Raw genomic sequence first — 22,858 nt, forward strand, 5'->3', positions numbered from 1 at the left:
CAGCTGTCTGGAGATTATGCATCGCCCCCGAATCGAAAGGAAACATAAACTATCTTTTTCACTGGAAAATAATTGTTATTGAACCAAATATCTTTAGTCCAAAGCCCTACTCAATTATGGCAGCGGTGAAAAATGATTTATCATATAAAGATGTTCTCCTTTCTACTATATTTATCAAATTTGTTTAAGGCATTTTCATTTCTAAAAATATGATAAAGATCCGCCACCGTTCTTCGAATTAGGGTTAAAAGTTCAATTGGCGCCAGAACAATCCAAAAGGATCTCTCCGGCAAAAATTACATACGGTATTATTGTCAACATACCGCGCACGCCGCGCCGTTTGAACGGACAATACGTTGAGTCCGCGAGTCTTTGCCCGTGCGTCATCATTTAAAGCATACGAAATAAGTCGGAAATTTACTAAACGCAACGGCACGTGGATATTATTCCGATCACGGGTTATAGCACGTTATAGTATAAAATTTGACGTTATCAAATAAATAGAATGTCAACTTTAAGTTTTGCTTTAAAATTTTGGTGCATAATTACAGCTACCTACATTTGAAGTAGCTTAATAAATTATTTTATTATCAAAAAAAAAACGAACGTACGAAGGGAATCATTCTCGTTGGAACTTTACCGCGCTGAGCAGATGGGACGTGAATTATAAATTGTAAAATTCCCTCATCTTCCTTAGTCTCAGCATCCGTTATGGCTTGCAAATTGTAGAAGCCTCGGAGGTGTTACCAGAGAAGGTTCCCATTGTTTTCAGTATGGTAGGATGTAGAATAGCATTTTTGGATGTTGTTTTATGTGCTATTGGATTGAAAACTTAGTTTTTCGATAGCAGTTGCCGCTACGGCATCCCTGCCATTTCGTTCGTTGCAATCCGTGACTGCACGCCGGGGTTTGTCCTAGTTGGGTCAGAGAGAGCAGCATATGTGCCTCCTGATGAGAGACTAATAAGTTTTGAAACCGGTAGAGGTGCTTGCTGCACTCTCTGATTGAACTGGAATAATGATGCGGCTGTAGTTTCGTGTTGCAACGAAATTGAAAATGGTTATTCATTTTTGAAATTGAAAATGGTTATTCATTTTTTATTTTATTATCATTGATTAATAAATAAATAAACAATTTATAACAAAATTCGATAACATATTTTCTTTTTGTTATTTTGTTCACTTTGGCGGAACCTTAAACACAAGCATTCAAATGTGTCAACAATAAGGTTAGGTTTGTACGTTGTCAAAATTTATCGTTAAAAAACATAAACTTATTACAAAATTTCTAACTCCAATATAAAATTAGTTGTGAAAACAACTGTTTGTATAGGTACTATAAATAACTTCAAAATGCAAAAATTCGACAAAATAACAGCAAAAAATTCATCAAACTGACAGCCACAAAAGTAAACAAACCAAAACGTCAGAAATTGTACTTAAAATATGTGAAGATACCCCAATCGTCTTTTTTTGTACCTATCTCTTTTCAATGCACTGAGTCTAAATCGTTCATAAAAATAACATATGTCTTTACTTAGTAACAGGCGGCAGCTGGTTTGTCATTAATTTCATGCGTGGAAGAGAAGAGAAGAGACATGTAAAGAAAATAGACTTGGCTAGGGATATGCCACTCAACTCAATGCATCGGGGCATAGCCACCTTTACTTTACAAGCCATGAAGCTGAAACTTGGCAACATCTAAGCGTAGACCGGTTAATTCTGACAGTTCTCATTTATTTTTAAATGTTTTTAAATAATATTCACTGTATTTACAGAAAAACTCAAACATTTTACAATATTTCGTGCTCCAAATTATAAAGAATATTAAAAGGTATGTATTAAGATGATTTTAGTTCAATATAATATATTTTTATATAATATATTTTATAGTGTAATATATTTTTATATAAACTTACGTGCATATAGAAATGCGTCCACTTAAAATTTTTGTCATTTTTGATGTCTTATATTTACTAAACCTGTTGGCCGATTCAAGTGATTTTTTTAATATGTTATAACCTGATTCTTTAACAATACCGCTGTAATAATATTGTTGCCAAGCAGTTAATTTTTTATTGTATAACGGGCATTTATAAAATAGTGAAATTAAAACTCAACTATAGCCTCAGGTTTTCTTAACATTCTGTTTTTTATTCATTCGCTTATGTTGGATAATAAAAAAAAGTTAGCTACTTTAACAACTAGATAATATATCTTTTATCAATACAGGGTGTTTCTAAATAAGTGCGACAAACTTTAAAGGGAAAGTAACAAAATGCAAAATTTTGACCCCTGTCAAGATTTTCAATGTATTTTAAATGTAATCATTTTTTTCGAATCTTGAAATATCTAATAAGTATTTTTGAAAAATTTAAACGCAGAATGAAAGATTACTTTATCACCGAGGGCCGAAAGTCACTTAGAATGAATATTCCATAGGGTGATGCGAACTTTGAGAAAAAAAAGACAGTTTAATTCGTACACCCGGTATATATACAATGAAAATTTACTTATTTAGCAACAATATTATTACAGGGGTATTGTTAAAGAATCAGGCTATAACATATTAAAAAATCAATTTAAATTGGCCAACAGGTTCGAGAAATACGAGACATCAAAAATGACCAAATTTTTGAGTGGGCTGATTTCTATGCACGCAAGTTTATATAAATTTCTTTAAGTTTGGTATTTTACATACGGCATACCTACTTATAATTTTTGTTTTTGTAGATGCCAAGCCGTTGCTGTGTGCCAGAGTGCAAAAGCAATTACGATAGCAGTCTTAAAAAGAATGAACAACCAGAAAGCACTTTTTTATTTCCAAAGGATCCAAAGCTGCGAGAACTTTGGTTACAGTGTATCCACAGGAAAAATTTTGTTATTGGAACATCAGCGGTAGTATGTGCCAAACATTTTTATTCTGATGACATCGAGAGAGTTAGAGAATGGGTAGATAAGGAAGGCAACAAACATGTAGAGAAATTAACGAATCCTAAGTTAAAACCTTCTGCAGTTCCTCGCATTTTTCCAATTCAGGATGTTTCTAAATAAGTGCGAAAAACTTTAAAGGGAAAGGAACAAAATGCAAAATTTTGACGCCTGTCAAAATTTTCAGTGTATTTTAAATGCACTCATTTTTTTCGAATTCTGAGAAAAGTAATAAGTATTTTTGAAAAATTTAAACGCTGAATGAAAGATTACTTTATTACCGAGGGCCGAAAGTCCCTTAGAATGAATGAAAGGTTGTTTTTGAATGACATATTTGAAACTAAAAATCACACTAAATTTTCTTAATTTTTCGCCCCTGTAACTTATTAAAATAAACATAGAAGTTTTCAGGGACTTTAGGCCCTCGGTCCTAACGTAATCTTTCATTCTGCGTTTAAATTTTTGAAAAATACTCATTAGTTTTCTTAGGATTCGAAAAAAATTAATCCCATGTATATTCTTGTTATTGTTTTTTTTTTGTATAATAAACGTTACTTACAAGGAAGTACTTTTAATTTTATTTTGTACAAACTTCTAAATAATAATATTTTCTTGTTCGACTCAAAAAATACTATAAATTTTACCAGAATTTCTACTTTAAAATTGTGTTTTCAAAAGCGGTAGTCCGAAAGTCGGACTACGCACGTCATCAATTGCGATGTTGCCTTTTTCTCTTCATGGCTTGTAAAGTAAAGGTGGCTATGATCGGGGTGTAACGTCGATATCAAGTACGGTGGTCTAGCTATCTTTGTCTATCGTGCGAGTGTGAGCGTAGATATCTACCAAGAGGTGGAAGTAACGGAACGACAGAAACACGAGGCGGCGCCATCATATGCTAGAGAGAGAAAGTTAAGCGCCGATAGAGAGAGATAGATAGACCACCGACCAAGGTTCATAAATAGACAGGTTGCATGGTAACTTTCCACCAATCAGCGTCGAGAATCTAATGGCGGGAGTGACGTCACCTAGAATGCTGCATTCAAATTCATTCACTTCACTCATTGAAATGAACTCGGAAAGTAGGAATATATTGAAAATGTGTATATTTAAAAAAAATACGTTTGGATTTTTAATGACTATTTATTTCATATATTCGTTAAAAATGTGGTAGATACCTGTAGAGTTACAAAAATCATAGAACATAATTGCAATTAAATATATGCAGTAGAATAGCATTATTACTTAATTAAAGCAGACCCAAGTAGCAATTTTTCGACGCATTGGTTGTCAGTACAAAAAAATGCACTGTATACAACGTTGTCCGAGAGCATTTTCAGTTGTTTCGGCCAACGTCCCCTACCCCGACTGACATTACGATGTTACAACCTTTAGTTATACGGGCAACTAATTTATTACCATTGTGACAACTACACATCACAGTTCAGTTTTTTCAACAATCGCAACGACTTAAATGTTATAATGCTAAACTAATTTACGCCCTGGCCGACTCTCTAGTTGTATGTCACGTCACGACCCTGTGTTGTTCTAGAGGTGTGACACGTTTGCGGCAACTTCCAGAGGAGAAAAAGAATTTACTTTATAACCTTATTTTTTTCTTATTATTATGTATTTTATTTTGATGGAAATTTTCGATTTATGTAACAACCTGTTTATTTGTTTTTTTAATAGCTGGTTTCCATTCCATTGTTTTATCAGTAGATTTGAGATTTGATCTTTGTATCAACTTTGGCAGACAGGGTTGCCAGGTCAGTTTTTACTCTTTCAGTAGTTTTGTTTTCACAAAATCAGTAGATTCTTTTTAGGCCATGTAAATACAGTAATACAGTGATATGCACATCCGTCCTAAATGTCCCAAGAGGAATTCCACAAAATTGGAAACCTAATTATTCCAAACCACCAGCTGGTTATTATCTACCATTTTTTAGCTAAAATCTACTAAATTAAAAACTAAAATATACTTAAGGATTTTTGGGATATATTTGGAATTTTTTATAATAAAAACAACAGCTAACTTAAGGGGGTAGGCGCAAAATGTCTTCTGTTAAAATGTTCAATGTATTTTAAATGTTTTCATTTTTTGCGAATCCTTAGAAAACTAATAAGTATTCTTGAAAAATTTAAACGCACAAAGAAAGATTACGTTATTACCGAGGACCGAAAGTCCCTGAAAACTTCTATAATGTTTATTTTAATAAGTTACAGGGGTGAAAAAAAGAAAAAATTTAGTGTGACTTTTAATTCCAAATATCTCGTTCAAAAGAAACGTTTTGGTTTTTCTAAATAATGCAGTCTTTCATTCTGCGTTTAAATTTTTCAAAAATACTTATTATAGTTTCCTCATGATTCGAAAAAAATGGATCAAATTCTGTTGAAATATACCAAAAATCTACTAAAAAATATTGCCTACTAGAATTTTTTAAAAAATATCAAAAATCTACCAAAAAAGTAGAAATCTACTAAATGTGGCAACGCTGTTAATGAGAATGATACACTTTTGACACTGGTCACATGACCTCTGTCACCCAATAAGAGGGTGCGTTCTAAAATGGTTTTGATAGTCGGTTCGACCGCGTTTGGTTGGCGATTGGACTTCTAAGTTGTCTTACCCGTCTTGTCTTACCCGTCTAATGTTGGTTATACGGTATTTTTTTAGTAATATTGGTAATATTGTTTAATGCGCCATTTTGGTTTTACTTGAGATTTTTATGATGTAAAGAAAATGAAAACACAGAATATAAAAAATGCAGGCATTTTCTGATACCTTTAAAAGCACCATCAACACATTAAATTTATACAGAACATCTTTAACATAAATTTTGACTTTTATATTAAAATTAGATTTTTTAAATTTGCATATTTTGTGTCAAAAATGTCATAAAAAAAGGAGCGCGTGTGTTTTTTAAAGGTGAAATATCCATATTTGACGGTAATCTGAGATGCGTTTATAAATTTCACATCAGGTAATAAGTCATTTATGTATTTATAAATTTAAATACCCAATACGATGTCAAAACAGTTTACTTTTTGGTTTTCGCATTCACCACACAGGTGTTAAAAATACAGGTAAAAAACATAACTAGTCTGACTCCTTGAGCAACCATTGCATGCGCAGGTGCTTTTTATAGTCGCTTTAGTTGTCTTATGCAACGTTTACGAAACGATGTTGCTTAAACAGGAGGTTGCCTAGGCAACGTCAAGACAACTCAAAAATCGTCCACCGAATCAGTGCAGAATAGGGTCGTCTTTTAGGCAATAACAACGTTGTAAGAAAACGTTGCCACGCGGTAGACAACGTTGTCGCGTCGACAAATTGCTGCTTGGGGAAGGAGATTCTTTCTTGTGTATATATGGGACTAAATCATTCAAATATCCTAGGTATATTAATAATGGGTTGAATACAATTTACTTTTTTAAATGATTTTGAGTAGGTATATAATAATTTTGAATTGGGGATAATGCATGTAGTACATTATTGTAAATTCCTCCTAACATGTAAACCATGGTGAAAAAGAGATTCAACTAAAGATTTATGTATCAAAATTAGTAGTTTTTCCCTTAAGTTTAACATAAGAGCATCTGATTACGTTAGGTAATGGATTATAATATCTAAAACTATTAAAACATTATGATTCCATTCAATAGGTACCTGTGAAGTTTTACATTAACAGTAAATTATAAAAAAATACAATTTCAGTGCAATAAAAGGAATTTTCCCCATTTTATATATTCATTTAGTTTATAATTGTTTATTCAAACGATCTTCAGATGGCTGCAATATTGGTTATAATTTTATATGAAACAATTACATATAATAGATCTATTATCTATAGTCTATAGACTTAATTAGATATATTGTTCAATAAGTCTAAGCAGATTGTAACCTACACAGATGATGTAAACTTGATGTGAAGAACCGCAAGAGACATTACAGAACTGTAATGTCTCTATACAAGAATGTCCTTTACTATACAATACAGCAGAAAGAAAATCCAGTAAGTAAGTAGGTACTTAATACAACCATATTAAAATGTATCTGAACACTTGTAAAAGAGTTTTGGGTTTAAGTTATTATACTAAAAACACTTAATGATGTCTATAGATACATTATATCTCAAGATATAAACACAAATTAAAACACTAACGATATTTAATAACAAAATATAGGCTCCAAACCACGTATCCTATTATGTTTACATACAATTCGTAAAATTGATCGTCTGGGTGACGTCACGATGACAATATTTCATTTGTCAATGTCAAAGTTACCATACAACCTATGGTATAGGGACCTTGACCACCGACCAGAACAAACTGCTCCGCGTTACGCTATTTTTCGGAGTTGGCCAAATCTATGTGTGTAAGATCTTTGGTTTTATCTCGCCAGGTATTAATGACGCACGGGTAAAGACTCGCTGACTCAACTGTAACTTATGGATCTCTAGGTATTTACGATAAAACTTAGCTGTAAAATTAATACAGGTCCGTTATTAGATGCATTGTTTAAGATATTGTTTATTTGCTACATATTAAAGAAATAATTCTTTTCTAAAATAAAATAAGAATGTAAGTATACCATTTTGATTCAGTTGCAATGCGAAGGAAAAACCATCTTATTTTTCACTTAGAACAGGAAGAGCAGTCCAGCATTCTGAATCGACGATTTTCGACTCTTATTAGAGTCATCATCGGAGACGCGTAGGCACTGCTCTCTGCTCGAAGTGACCAAACCATGAAAGTTTATCCCCACATTGCAACTGACGTGTATGGATTAGATGACTAGCGTCATCTGGCAATTGAAAGGTAAAGTTTTTTCAATCTTAATGGCAATATTGAAAAATATTAAAAATATTACTAAAAGATTTTTAAATTGAAAACTTATTGGTCCATTTCCCTGGTAACACCTCCAAGGCTTCTAAAATTTGCAATCCAGATGGATGCTGCAGTGAAGAAGACAAAGGGAGAGAATTCAAAAAAATGAATGTGTGTGTACTTTGTACGCACGTAAGAAGTACTTCTACTACATATTATGTGATTTTTAAGACAATACCAAAAATTTTAAAAAAATAAAAGAATAAAACGCACACAAACACATTGAAAAATACCACAAAGAAAAAATGATTTCTGAACGAGAATAATTGTTGGCAAAAATTTTAAATACGCATTTTCTGAAAAAAAAAATTATATAACAAATATACTTACAATCATATAATGCACAAAAAAATAAAAATTTTGCATCGGGAATCGAACCCGTGAATTTCCGTGCGCTTTGATTCGTAATCGAAGCCTAGACTCACTCGTCCAATTCCACATTATTTGTCATGTGGAAAAATAGGGTAACTGAACGTTTTACTGTTTGACAGTGGTTTTGAATATAATTAAATTATGTAGTTTAAATTTTGTGGAAGAAAATATTAAAATATAACAAAACAGTAAGAAAACAATATATTAGATGAAGATTGGTAGAACTTTTGTTGGTAATCAAATTAAGTATGTAAATCAAAGCATTACATACCTACTAGTTAAATAAATCTACGCCAAAAAATCATAATTTAAAAATAAAAATCGGACCTAATTTGGGATTTCTCTCTAAAATCCCCATTCTTGAGAAAATAAATGTACAGTAGAGCGTCGAATATCCGAGCAAGCGTTAGTAATTGACGTTTAAAATATCTTCAATTTTCTTCAATATTGTATCCAAAAATAATTATGTTGTTGCAAAGACTGCACTTTTTTGTTTAGTTGCTAGTTGTCATTGTCAAGATACAAATAAATATGTAGGTATATAAATATGGCTTTTATTCACTTGTGGATAAATATTATCCGAACAAATCGGTTTTCCGAACACCTATGTCCCCCAATTAGTTCGGAAAATCGACGCTCTACTGTATTTCAACCTAATCCAAATGTATAATTACAATATGATTATAATAAAAACTACTTATCAAACTAGAATGAGTTTTCCTTGTCCAAAATAGTCCAAAAGTGCAAAAATGTAGGTATATGAAAACTATTTAAAAAGGCAGTATCCGCTGTGAGCTCGTACGTAGAGGGGATATTTATAAATTCGTGAGCGCCAGTAGTGACAAGTCTGTAAACGTTTACCGGAAATTTGACATAAATGTCAAAGTGATTAATTTAAAATTAAAATTAAAAACATTAATTATAAAAAATATTAGTTGATCAAAGCTGTGGTATATATTTTTACCTTAAATATACTTACGTTTTAAATACTGAATTTGCGTTTTTTAATGTTCTGTAATATGTAATTATAAATTAATCTTGGCGCCATCTACATGATAATTGTGAAAGTATCGGAAGTAAGAAATTAATATTTCATCAATAGAACGTCAAAATGATTAGCAAAATCTTAAAAAATCTATTACAATTTAATTACTTTTTAGCGTTGTAAATATTAAACGATAACAATTAAATAATAAATTTAAAAATTACCGGTGAAAGTTGAATTAGTAACCGCTAGGAGCGACACCAGCGAAGCTCAGAGCGTATAACTATTAACTAACTTTTGTTTGTTGTTTCTTTTCACACAAATTTTAAAACGCAACAACCATAAATAATCTAACTACAGCTATGCCACAGCCGCCATATTGAATAATTTTTGACATGTCATTTGAACATCCAATCAGAACAAAGTTATAATGCGCATGCGCCGGGAACATAGGTTTTAACATATAAAAAATCACCCTCATATCGCCGGTAAAGAAGTATAACTTCAAATAGTTGCAAATCACAACCCCCGTCTGCAGCTTGGTGAAGATCCAACGGAAATTTTTCCTAGTTACTCTATAGGAGTAATACTAATATAAAATAAAATAAAAATGTATACCATTTTTATTCAGTTGCAATGCGAAAACAAAAAAAACTTATTTTTCACTTAGAACAGGGAGCGCAGTCCAGCACTTATTCACTTATTGACAATAGTCGAAAATCGACCATTTTCGACTCTTATTGGAGTCATCATCGGAGAGGCGTAGGCCTTCTGCTCTCTGCTTGAAGTAGCCAAAACATTTTCCGTTGGAACTTTACCAAGCTGCAGATGGGGGTTGTGAATTTGGTTTTAGAATTCTCTCCCTTTGTCTTCACTGCAGCATCCATCTGGCTTGCAAATTTTAGAAGCCTTGGAGGTGTTACAAGGGAAATGGACCAATACGTTTTCAATTTAAAAATCTTTTAGTAATATTTTCAATATTATCAATATTGCTATTAGGATTGACAACTTTACCTTTCAATTGCCAGATGACGCTAGTCACCTAATCCATACACGTCAGTTGCAATTTGGGGATAAACTTTCATGGTTTGGTTACTTCGAGCAGAGAGCAGAGCAGACCAACGCCTCTTCGATGATGACTCCAATAAGAGTCGAAAATCGTCGATTCAGATTGCTGGACTGCGCTCCCTGTTCTAAGTGAAAAATAAGATTGATTTGCCTTCGCATTACAACTGAATAAAAATTGTATGGTTCTTTTCATGAGGATTTTTCAGTGCGTCACAAATGATGGAAAAAAAGGTAAGTCCGTGATAATATACATTTATAACATTTATTCTAACATGACATTTTAGTTAAATCTCACAGTTGTCAAATTTTACTTGCAATTGGGCATAAAAACAAATCAATTGTCTTTAATGCATTTATAAAATGGTATTTTCTTTGATTTGTATAGTCTTATAAATTGTAGAGATTATATTCGTAGATATATTATATAATTAGTAGATAAATTTTTTTCTATTATAGCGACATCTATGGACAACTAGAATAATCACCAAACTAGAATAATTACCAAAGTAATCACCGACGTGCCTTTTTTTCTGTCATATAAAATTTAATGCGTCAGAAAGAAATCGAAAAACTGTGACGCACTGAAAAATGCTCATGAGGAAAAGCATATACATTTTTATTTTATTTCATATTAGTATTACTCCTATAGCGAAACTAGGTCCATTTTCCGTTGTAACTTTACCAAGCTACAGACGGGGGTTGTGAATTGAAACTTTTTAGAATTCCTTCCCTTTGTCTTCACTGCAGCATCCATCTGGCTTGCAAATTTCAGAAGCCTTGGAGGTGTTATCAGGGAAATGGACCAATAAGTTTTCAATTTAACAATCTTTTAGTAATATTTTTAATATTTTTCAACATTATTAATGTTGCTATTAGTATTGAAAACTTTACCTCTCTTTTCTAAAAGTTGATTACCTCGTGTATACTTTTTAGTGTTGTCATGCGCGAATGCTTTCAAATAATGTGTAAAGCTCATTCCAGTCATTTACAGTTCAGCAAAGTAAGTAGAGTTTTTGGACTCCTAAAGCAAAGCCAAATAGATTACGGGTATAAGCAACTAATCAAAAACATTTATGAGAACAATATATCAAAAGTATACGACTACACAAAAAGAAAGAAAAATTCAGCTTAGGTAGAGATGTAAGAAAAGGACACAATATTTCACTAAAATTGTTCACGGAAGCTCTAGATTCAATTTTTTAAGAACACTCAATATATGGACATCAACATGTAAATGGAGAAAGATTAAATCATCTGAGGTTTGCAGATGACGTTTCTATGATACATTCGCTTAAAACTCCATCTGAGAGAGTATGCTTAGCAACATTAGCGCGTCATCAATATTTTTGTTTTTCGAAAGTTCTGCGAACTTTCAACAGTGCGGCAACATTGCGTCGGCAGTACGATAGTGACAGTGACATTATACTATCAAAAACAATAATTACTATACTCATAGGCACGTTAAATATTGCCAAGTCATTCAAGTTCGATTTCTTTTTATTGATAATCGATCTTTAGTAGTTCCAATGTGACACAAAATTTAGGCATTGGATAAAAAAGTTTATTTGAAAAATGTGTATTGTTTGTTCTTCTTAAGGGCGGTCTTCTTCTTCTTGCATACCGTCTCCTATCGGAGGTTGGCTACCATCACAGCAATCTTAACTTTGTTGGCTGCAGCTCTGAACAACTGTATTGAACTGCACCCATACCACTCCTTTAAATTTCGCAACCAGAAAATCCTCCTACGTCCCACATTTCTCTTTCCCGAGATTTTTCCTTGGATTATGAGTCTTAACAGAGAGTACTTTTCTCCTCTCATTATGTGGCTTAGATACTGCAGTTTTTTCGTTTGTATGGTTTTTATGACTTCGCATTCCTTCCCCATCTTCAGCAAAACATCTTGATTTGTTACTCTTTCTGTCCATGGTATTTTCCACATTCTCCTGTAACACCACATCTCGAATGCGTCAATGTTTTTGATGTTTATCATCAAACATATAGCATCTTAACATTCTCGTTCTTAAGTTTATATTTATGTCCCGGCTGCATAAGAACTTTTTCATATTGACAAACGATTGTCTCGCTATTTCAATTCGCCTCTTGATTTCTCTTGTCTGGTCATTAGTATCAGTGAAGCAAACCCCTAAATATTTGTAGGACGTAACTGTTTCAACTGGCTGATTATTTATGGTTAAATTCACATTGGTGTATAGCTTCTTTGTTACAATCATGAATTTAGTCTTTTTGATGTTCAGTTTTAGACCATACTTATTGGTATGAGTGTTTAAGTTTTCCATCAAATACTGTAAATTTGCTAGGTTATCTGTTACTATTAGCGTGTCATCAGCGTATCATATATTGTTAATTAACTCTCCGTTAATGTTCATACCAATGTTTTGCTCTAGGAGCGCTTCCTGACCTATTGTTTCGCTATATATATTGAATAGTAGTGGAGAAAGCACACCACCCCTGACGCACACCTCGACGAATCTCAATCTTGAATTAATCACTTTCTGCCTTTCATAATAAACATTTTTGACTGAGTTATTAAGTCTTAAAAATGGCCATTTTCGCGTTTTTCAAATTTTAAATTGCTTATTGCTATTGGCTAATTGATGATAAAGATTCCCAGATCACTTAAACCAGTAGGCGACCACCATGGTCTCGTACTTTACAAAGAATTGGATTTAGTACTCTACAAATTATCTTCTTAACAAAGTCACTCAAAAAAACTGCATTTTAAATATGTAGTAGAAAGTGTTCATCTGTTCAATTCTTCATAAGCCATTCAATTAAAAATAAAACCGTTAAACCCACAAATTCACAACTACATTCGTTAAAGTTGTAATATTTATTATTGCAATATTTTTATTATTGAAAATAATTAACAGAATTTTATTAGTTTTATTTAATTACAAAGTGTTGATTTTAGTTACGAATTTCTGTACATACATTTTGAGTGGATTTTATTAAAATCTAACAATAAAATATAATAGAAAATAATGTAATGTCACGTATATCTTGTCTATATATTTCTTTTTATATCTGGTTTGTAACGTGGTCGTTGCGTTTGTTGCTCCAGGTAACAAAATCAGTCGAAGAAAAAAGGTTCACTTTTTCAGAAATTTTTATTTAAAATCAAAACATACAAAAGATAAGATAATTAGCCTTAATTACCCGTTAATTTCGTTAATAAAATATATTTATAATCTACGCATCGAGCTTTCGGTTCGGGTCGATGTGACAATATTTTGTACATGAATGAATGATATTGACGATCGCGTGGATTAGGAATTCATCATCATCATCATCATCATCATCATCATCATCATCATCATCATCATCATCATCATCATCATCACGTAGCGCTACAACCCTGGGTGGGTCCTGGCTGACTGTACAACTTTCTTCCAATTTGTTCGGTCTTCCATCAACCTAGGGTCAAATGGAATGTTCATTTTTCGGAGATCTGCTTGGATGTTATCTCTCCATCGCATTCTGGGACGTCCAAATGGTCTTTTGCCTGTAGGAATCTCCTCCCATACCAGTCTTACAAGTCTTTCGTTATGAAGTCTGTGCACGTGGTCTGCCATCTTAGTCGCTGTGATTTAATTTCTTGGACAAGATTAGGATTTACTTTTGTTAATATGAAATGGACGCATAAGGAGAGGAAATCTCGCTCAGCTCGCCAGGGGAAAAGACATGTTGGGAAATGCGATCACCGCTAGTATAAGGATAGGTAAAGGGAAAACCGTCGGATTCGTTCAACGCAAGAAAACGACGGCGGAAAATTGTCGGGATAACTCACCTCTTATACCTCGTTTTTGTTTATTATTCTTCGATCAACGCTCCAAGAATAATAATCAACTAGGCTTTTCGTTCCGACTTTTATATCGTACGAGACGGTACAAAAACACGTTTTACTTAATTCATTGGCGTACTCTACACGATATAATTATATTATGGTCACAGGTTCATAGCTGATTTCACATTAAAACGAGGAATATGAAAAGTCCCAGGTACAAAGTTTACTGTAATTAAACAATTAAAAATAACTGAAATAAAAATAATAAACAGTATTTTAAATCTAAGATTTTTCGTTAAAAGAAACTGCTTTCTGGCTGCATTATGAATCTCCGGCTTTTACAATTTATAATCATGGAGACGACAATTATACAGCGTGTCTACTTGAGTTGGAAACATATGGGAAACTTTTTTATTATTAATTTTACGAAAAAAAGTTATTCTTTATAAAAAGTTTTGCATGCCCCAAAACCTAAGATTCAATTATCAGATATCAAATTTTCTCAATATTATACGAGGTATGTCAAAAAATATGAATTTCGGCTAAGGGTAAAGTACCTTTATTTCTCTCACTATCGAAAATTCTTATTATGAAAAGTTGTTTGGAAATAAAAACCAAGCTCAAATATGTAATTACATGCTTCTAATTGGAAAAAAATATTTTCCAAATTTTTCTCAAATTTATTGATACTAACTTCGTTTTTATTCATTACACATACGATAACTCTTTTATTATTATTTTACGAAAAAAAGGTATTCTTTATAAAAATCTCTGTATGTCCTAAGACCGAAGATTCAACCAACAGATATGACATTTTATTAATTTTATACGAGTTATGTCAAAAAATATGAATTTCACTCAAGAGTAAAGTACCTTTATTTTTCACAATATTTTTCACAATATTGAAAACGGTTATTAAAAAAGTTGTTTAGAATTAAAAACTATGTGTCAATATGCAATTACATCCTTCTAATTGAAATACTGTGAAATATAAAGGTGCTATAATATTGAGCGAATTTCATATTTTTTGACACACCTCGTATAAAATTAATAAAAGTTGATATATCATGGTTGTGTCTTAAATTTTAGACCATGCAAAGTTTTTTATGAAGAATAACTTTTTTTTCGTAAAATGAATAATAAACGAGTTATGATATTTTTTGTAATAATTAAAAACGATGTTGGGTATCCATAAATTTGAGAAAAATATTTTTTTTTCAATAAGAAGCATGTAATTGCATATTTCATCTTAGTTTTTAATTCCAAACAACTTTTTATCATAAGAATTTTCGATATTGAGATAAATAAAGGTACTTTACCCTTAGCCGAAATTCATATTTTTTGACATACCTCGTATAATATTAAGAAAATTTGATATCTGATAATTGAATCTTAGGTTTTGGGGCATGCAGAACTTTTTATAAAGAATAACTTTTTTTCGTAAAATTAATAATAAAAAAGTTTCCCATATGTTTCCAACTCAAGTAGACACGCTGTAGAATAAAGCAGAAAGGACACGGTCACGTATCTACTTTCTTTTCGTCTAGGAAAAGGACCGAAAGACAGTTTAAAGTACTCAAAAATCTGAGTAAAGATGAAAAATTGGGAAAGGCAGTTTTTGTTTTTATTTGATTTAGAGTTGGACTACCGTACCCAGATAGCTATTTCTGTCTCCTAGGCGTTATCAATGGAGCTATGTAGTCACAACTTTGAACCAAATACTAACAGACTGCCTTATTTAAGGGAAATTACCGCGAACGCAATAAGTCCACTTTTGAGACGCAAATCAGCGACATCTCTCGTAAAACGAGGAAGGCAAAAAGTCCCAGATACAAAGTTTACTATAATTAAACAATTAAAAATAACTGAATTGTAGTCTTATGATTTGTGAATATTTTGTTTTTTGAATGTCCTTGATATATTTAGAAACAAAGAAAATAGGCGCTTTTATTCTTTAACATGACGTGTTTAAACTGAAACAAAACTAAATTAAACAATCCATGAAAGCTTCACCGATGCTGACAAATGTGATGAAGGACATGCTGCAGCCTATATCTGCGAAAACATCAAGTCTACCGTGCGAATCCCAACAAATTATTGTATATATACTAGAGAACTTACGGCAATTCGCCAGGCAATGAAATAATATGGTTCTTTCCATGAAAGTTAATTTGTGATTATCACCGATTCAATGAGCGCATTACTTGGGATAAAACAGCTATATACAACTCACGCTTTACTTCTCAAAATCAAAGAAGGACTATCTTATCTACAGGCTCAACAAAAAGATATTTCCTTCATCTGGGTACCTTCCCATATGGGAATAAGTGGCCGTGAGGAAGTGGACTCTCTAGCAAGCAATGCAATAACCGACTAGTATTTCATAAAGTATTTCTATCATAAACCAATACCTACTTGAACTGACCACAAGGTAAACATCAAAGGACACATCTACAGAACGTGGCAAACTACTTGGCATCAGACTACCAACAAACTTAAAGAATGCCTAAGCCAAGTAAGAACCAAACTCATCGTACTAAGTAACCCAGACTGTAAAGTATTTTTATGTAATAATATGTATCTTACTGTTTGTGTATGTCCCTCCGCTAATAACCCTTAGCAGTTGATGCGGGTCTATTTGTGTAAATAAAAAGAAACTAAATTAGGAATAAAAAAAACCAGTTAACTAAACTTTAATAGCGGATAGGCACATAACGTTAACAATTCTGGTCGACACCTTAAAGCAGGCCACGCACTAAATCGGCATAGAGCGATCGACTCGGCTAAGAGCAATCGGCAGATTTTGCTATACTTGGAAATAAATAAGCCACCGCGCACCGCCGATCGCTCGATGTCGATTCAGTGCGCGGCCTGTTTAGAGTTATTGTCGACCAAGTGAGCGGTATGCAAAGCGCAACATAAAAATGACGAGATTGTTTAATGGAGGCTTTGTGATGTTTTGGGGTGGAGTTTCCTTGAGAGTTAGTATGGATTTGGTGTCTACGTGGATGCTCTTGAAATAATGAGAGATACATTGCACAGATTTTCTTTCTTTGAACACTCTGTTCCTTTCGCACTTTATATAGGAAATAATTTCATCTCAGCGTATGTTAAGACATGGCCTCTTCGTGTATCGCATTTCGTCAGTTAAAACACATATTAAAGAGTAAACCCGTCTAGTTTCTTTGATAAGTATTAAATATAGAGAATCTAAAAAAGTAAAATGTGCACATATTATGAGACTACAACATAATTTTGATGTATACCCATTTGTACCTTTGTACCATTTCCTCTCTACAGGGTGTCTCAAACTTTTGTTTCCGTTAAAACACATGTCAAATTATAATAAAAAAGTCTATTTACTTTGTTTCTAAAGATATCAGGGACATTCAAAAAACAAAATGTTCACAAAACGTAAAACTACAAAACGATTTTGATGTATACTCACACTTGTACCTTGTCCACTTTTCTTCCACCCGGTATAAGTACAAAAGATAAGTTTGAGTAAACATTTGCCCAAGTGTGTAAATACCAAAGAAAAATCTAAAATAAAAAAAAATTGCTGAATCCGTTAATCTGTTCATGAACAAATCAACTATGAAAATGAGCATAATTTTAGGTGATGTATAACTTTGAAACTATATTTATTTAGTGAAGTTACCACATTTTGGCAGTTAGCAATTTTAGCCGGCATAGGGTGCGGTTAACAAATTTGCAAACAACAACAAAAAGGTTAAAAGTGCAAACTCTGTGTATATAACACATTTTTTGGAAAAAATTTACTTACCACATATTTAAACCATCGATATTTTGATTCCCGTTATATTTAACATGTGCTCAAAAGTCTATGAATAATACATTATTCGCGATATATTAGGACTATTCAGTCCTATAGACCAGGGCATTTAGCACAAAATAAATAATTTTTTAAATACAGCACCTAGAGACTTGCAGTTTTTTGCATTATGTTCAGGATGACGTCAGGAAAAAAGTCTACTATTCAAAAATGGGTGGAAATGCATAACTGCACTGTAAAGTGCATAAAATGCATCCAAAAGTGCATAAATATAAAAATAAAGTCAAAATCAGTATACTAAGGAACAAAATTTATTATCTGGGGGATTTTTGGGGTCACTGAATACGATTACGCCATCAGAACTGACCTCTGGATCACCTGGTGCTCAAGGTCATGGCAAGAGACGTCATCCTCTGGAGTTTCGATGATTTTCGGCATTAAATCGATGCAAACGGATTATTCATGGGTTTTAGGGGTCGCTAAATACGAATATGCCATCAGAATTGACCTCTGGAGTACCTAGTTCCCAGGGTCGCTACCAAGGCACGTCATCTTCTGGAGTTTCGAGGGATTTCGGCACTAAATTGATGCAACTGGACTATTCAGGGGGTTTTTGAGGTGGTTAAACACGAATGTGCCATCAGAAGAGACCTCTTGATCACCTGGTGCCCAAGGTCACTGCAAGGGACGTCATCTTCTGGAGTTCCGAGGGTTTTCGGTATCAAATTGATGCAAACGGATTACTTACGGGTTTTTGAGGTCGTTAAACACGAATATGCCATCAAAACCGACTCCCTGTGCAACTGGAGCACAAGTTCACTGCAAGGGGCGTCCTCTTCTAGAGTTTAAGATATTTCGGCATTAAATTGATAAAAATGGATTACTCGGGGGTTTTTGAGTCGTTAAACACGAATATGCCATCATAACAGACCACCGGATCACCTGGTGCTCAAGGTCACTGCAATGGACGTCATCTTCTGGATTTTCGAGGTTTTTCGGCTTAAAATGGATGCAAATGATTTACTCGGGGGGTTTTTAAGGTCGCCAAATACGAATATGCCATTAGAACAGACCCATGGGGCACCTGGTGACCATGATCACTGCAAGGAACTGACTGTGCTATTCAATTTTCTTACTTATGTATATATAAAATTTATATAAACTTTATTTATATCTGACAATATTTTTTCTTTATTTATTTCCAGATCGATTTACTATATTATATTATGACAATGTTATTATGCGTTGGCGTTATTATTGATCATCATAATCACTAGATATTCCAGAATCATTCATCTAAGTCATACTCGTGTTCACCAACCCCAAAAACCCAAAAGTAATTTGTTTTTATGAGTTTGGTACCGAAAACTCCCGCAACTTCAGAAGATAACCTGCCTTGGGCACCGGGTGCTCCAGTGTGTGTTCTAACGGCGTATTTGTATTCAGCAACCCCAAAAAGCCATTAGAAATCCGTTTGAATTCATTTAGTACCGAAAATTTTCGAAACTCAAGAAGATGGCGTGCCCTAGGTACCAGCTGGTCCGGTGTCTGTTCTGATCGCATATTCGTGTTCAGCAACCCCAAAAACCTATAAGTAATCGGTTTGCGTCAATATAGTACCGAAAAACGTCGCCCAGAGGATGACGCCCCTTGCAGTGACCGCGGGTACCAGGTGCTACAATGGTCTGTTTTGATCGCATGTTCATGTTTAACGACTTTAAAAAACCCCGAGTAATCCATTTTCGTCAATTTAATGCCGAAATCCCTCAAAACTTCAGAAGATGACGTCTCTTGCAGTGACCTTGGGCATATTCGTGTTTATCAACCTCAAAAACCCTCCAGTAATCCATTTGCATCAATTAAATGCCGAAAATCTTCGAAACCCCAGAAGATGACGTATCCTAGTACCGATCCTCGGCACCAGGTACTCCGGAGCTCAGTTTTGATAACATATTCGTGTTTACCGACCCCAAAAAACCAGTGAGTAATCCGTGGACATCAATTTATTGCCGCAAACACTCGAAACTCCAAAAGATTAGGTGCCTTAGTAGCGATCTTGCGGGCACCAGGTTCTCCGGAGTTCAATTCTGATCGCATATTCGTGTTTATCGACCCTAGAAATCCGTAACTAATCCATTTGCATTAATTTAATACCTAAAGCCCTCGAAACTCCAGAAGATGACGTCTCTTGCAGTGACATTGCGCACCAGGTAATCCGGTGGTCTATTCTGATGGTATATTTGTGTTTAGCGACCTCAAAACCCCCCGAGTAATCCGTTTGCACCAATTTGATACTGAAAACCCTCAAAACCCCAGAAGATGACGTCCCTTGCCGTGACCTTGGACACCAGGTGATCCAGTGCTCTGTTCTGATGGCAGATTCGTGTTGAACCACCTTAAAAACCCCCGAATAGTCCAGTTGCATCAATTTAGTGCCGAAATCCCTTGAAACTCCAGAAGATGACGTGCCTTAGTAGCGACTCTGGGCACCAGGTACTCCGGAGGTCAATTCTGATGGCATATTCGTACTTAGTGACCCCTAAAACCGGCAAGTAACGCGTTTGCATCAATTTGATACCGAAAACCCTCGGAACTCCAGAAGATGACGTCCCTTGCAGTGACCTTGGGCATCAGGTGATCCGGAGGTCAGTTCTGATGGCGTAATCGTATTCAGTGACCCCAAAAACCCCCCAAATAATAAATTTTGCTCCTTAGTGTACTGATTTTGACTTTATTTTTGTATTTATGCAATTTTGGATGCATTTTATGCACTTTACAGTGCAATTATGCATTTCTACCCATTTTTGAATAGTAGGCTTTTTTCCTGGCGGCATCCTGAACGCAATGCAAAAAACGGCAGGTCTCTAGGTGCTGTATTTAAAAAATTATTTATTCGGGTGTTTTTAGTGCTAAATGCCCTGGTCTACTAATAGAGAAATGACTGGAAAATGTAAAGGTGCTTGATACTAGGAAAATAGGTACCTAGTCTTATGTTTATTAGTGAACAAAAGTAATTTCCGATGGTGTTCTGTTGCTCCAACACAAGAAAATAGCTATTTGTATAACAAGGGAGGAAAGTGTAACTTTTCCTCCCGAGAATGAAGTTTACAGCCCGACGCGTAGCGGAGGGCAGTAATCATTCAAGGGAGGAAAAGGCACTTTACTCCCATGTTATACATATGGGTTTTCCACCTTCTTCAAATAACAAGTAATTTTTTAATTTTTACTTAATTTATTTATGTAACTAACCAACAAAATTTATTAGAACTAAAACAACAAGTAGGTACAATATAACTGTCAACTGTCAAATATAAGTCAAATTATTAATGTAAACATTGTTAAATCAAAATAACAATTTACTGTTTTTTACCATTCTGCAAAATACAGGAAGTTTTATAAATAAACGTTAAAATGTATAGATACTTCGTAATAGAAAATAGATATTATACAGGGCGTCAATAAGTTATATTTCATGAATGAAATACCATGACGTCATTTTTACTTTTCCTCCCTAGGGAGGAAAAATATTTTCCTCCCTAGGGAGGAAAAGTACAACTTTGCTCCCTACAATCAGGTCCGGAAAAGTATACTTTCGGTAGAGGTAGGTGGAAAAATTGTTTACCCAGAGGATATTCACTTTTTTATTTATTTTTAATTAAAGGTCATTGGCAGGTTGTTATCATCATTGTAGATACTTTTTCGATAAAGCTGGTATTGATAAATAAACCACATATGTTAAATTAAGTTTTCATTGCGTTTAAGTAAATATCCTATTGGTTCAAAACGTTTTTTAAAAGAAGATTTAACTAAGGGTAAGTTTATGATCATTATTATTTGGTCTACGTGTTTACAGTACGGTTTTATATTAGTGTTTTAAGTGCGGTATTTTTTATTTCTCTTGTGTATTACATAGCTTTAATTTTTGGGATGGAGTCATTTAATAACTATTTTGCATAGTATTACCCGGTCGTCTCTATGTTCTTACCCAAATTTTTCTCATATATCATGAACCCTAGACATTGTACATAAATAATTATGTACAACTACCATATTTATATTTCCTTAAAGAAATGTTATTTTTATACACCTTCCTTAGAATTTTTATTTAATTTTCAGAGTGTTTAAACTACCACCTTACCCTCTTCTGTAAAAATAAGGTGGTCGTTAGTCAAATTTAATGAAAAATAGAATCCTAGTTTATTTCAGGCCATTTCTGCTATATTTATACTTTGTTTGAAAATTGATAATAACAGTATTTTTATGACACATCCGATCATCACCAACTATCAGAAACAAGTGACAAAGTTTTTTAAAATCCTTGCATTAATTATTGGTACAGGGGCGGGGGGAGGGGGAGGGTAAAGCTACTTGACCGATCCATTTTACATAGATTTTCTCACAAAATTGAGTTCTTTCGTTTTTTTTTGCTTTGTTCTTTCAATTATTTTTTTAAAATATCTTTGTAGCCCAATAAATGACCGTTTTGGAGTGTAATTTCCAGGGGCAATTCCGAATTGTATGAAAATTCGGAATTTGTGCCGTTGGTTGCTTTTACTTCGGGGGTGACATTTAGCCCTTCTCGGGGGTGAAAAACGCGTGTTTAAAAAAAGGCCGGAAATGGATAAATTGACTTATTTTAAGCACCTTTTGTTCTATAAAGCTTTTTACGTAAGTCAATACTTTTCGAGTTATTCGCGATTTAAAATGTTGATTTTTCGACAAAAAAAACTACGTTTTCAAACCGCTTTTCCCAAATAACTCAAAAAGTAAATATTTTATCGAAAAAAATATTTTTAGCAAAAGTGTAGCCTATAAAAAAGCGGAAAAGATTGTGTACCAGTAAAGTTTACAAATTGAGTAGAATCAAAGTTGTAGCTTGAATCAAAGTTGTAGCTTATGAAAAATACGTTCTTATTCGTCTAATTCCAAATCGAATAATTCAACGCGAAATCTCCGAAGAAAGAAGCGTTTTTCAGAAAAACCTTATTAACATTTTTAAAGTATCGAAAAAA

At 33.6% G+C, this 22,858-nt stretch overlaps 2 protein-coding genes across 2 annotated transcripts in view; both read left to right on the forward strand.

Moving 5' to 3' along the window:
* Positions 1-22,858, forward strand: part of LOC114325878 (probable multidrug resistance-associated protein lethal(2)03659) — a 170,853-nt gene that overhangs the window by 20,494 nt on the left and 127,501 nt on the right. The gene's annotated exons all lie outside the window — the stretch shown is intronic.
* Positions 1,680-3,126, forward strand: LOC126879217 (THAP domain-containing protein 2-like). The gene is made up of 2 exons (XM_050642275.1): positions 1,680-1,833; positions 2,733-3,126. Exon 2 carries the CDS (start codon positions 2,733-2,735, stop codon positions 3,051-3,053), a length of 321 nt encoding a protein of 106 aa, XP_050498232.1. The 5' UTR covers positions 1,680-1,833; the 3' UTR covers positions 3,054-3,126.

The sequence above is a fragment of the Diabrotica virgifera genome, chromosome 1 (assembly GCF_917563875.1).
Source record: "Diabrotica virgifera virgifera chromosome 1, PGI_DIABVI_V3a".
Classification (NCBI taxonomy): domain Eukaryota; kingdom Metazoa; phylum Arthropoda; class Insecta; order Coleoptera; family Chrysomelidae; genus Diabrotica; species Diabrotica virgifera.

Coding starts and splice junctions, on each gene's coding strand:
- LOC126879217 (XM_050642275.1), top strand. CDS start 2,733: ATGCCAAGCCGTTGCTGTGTGCCAGAGTGCAAAAGCAATTACGATAGC.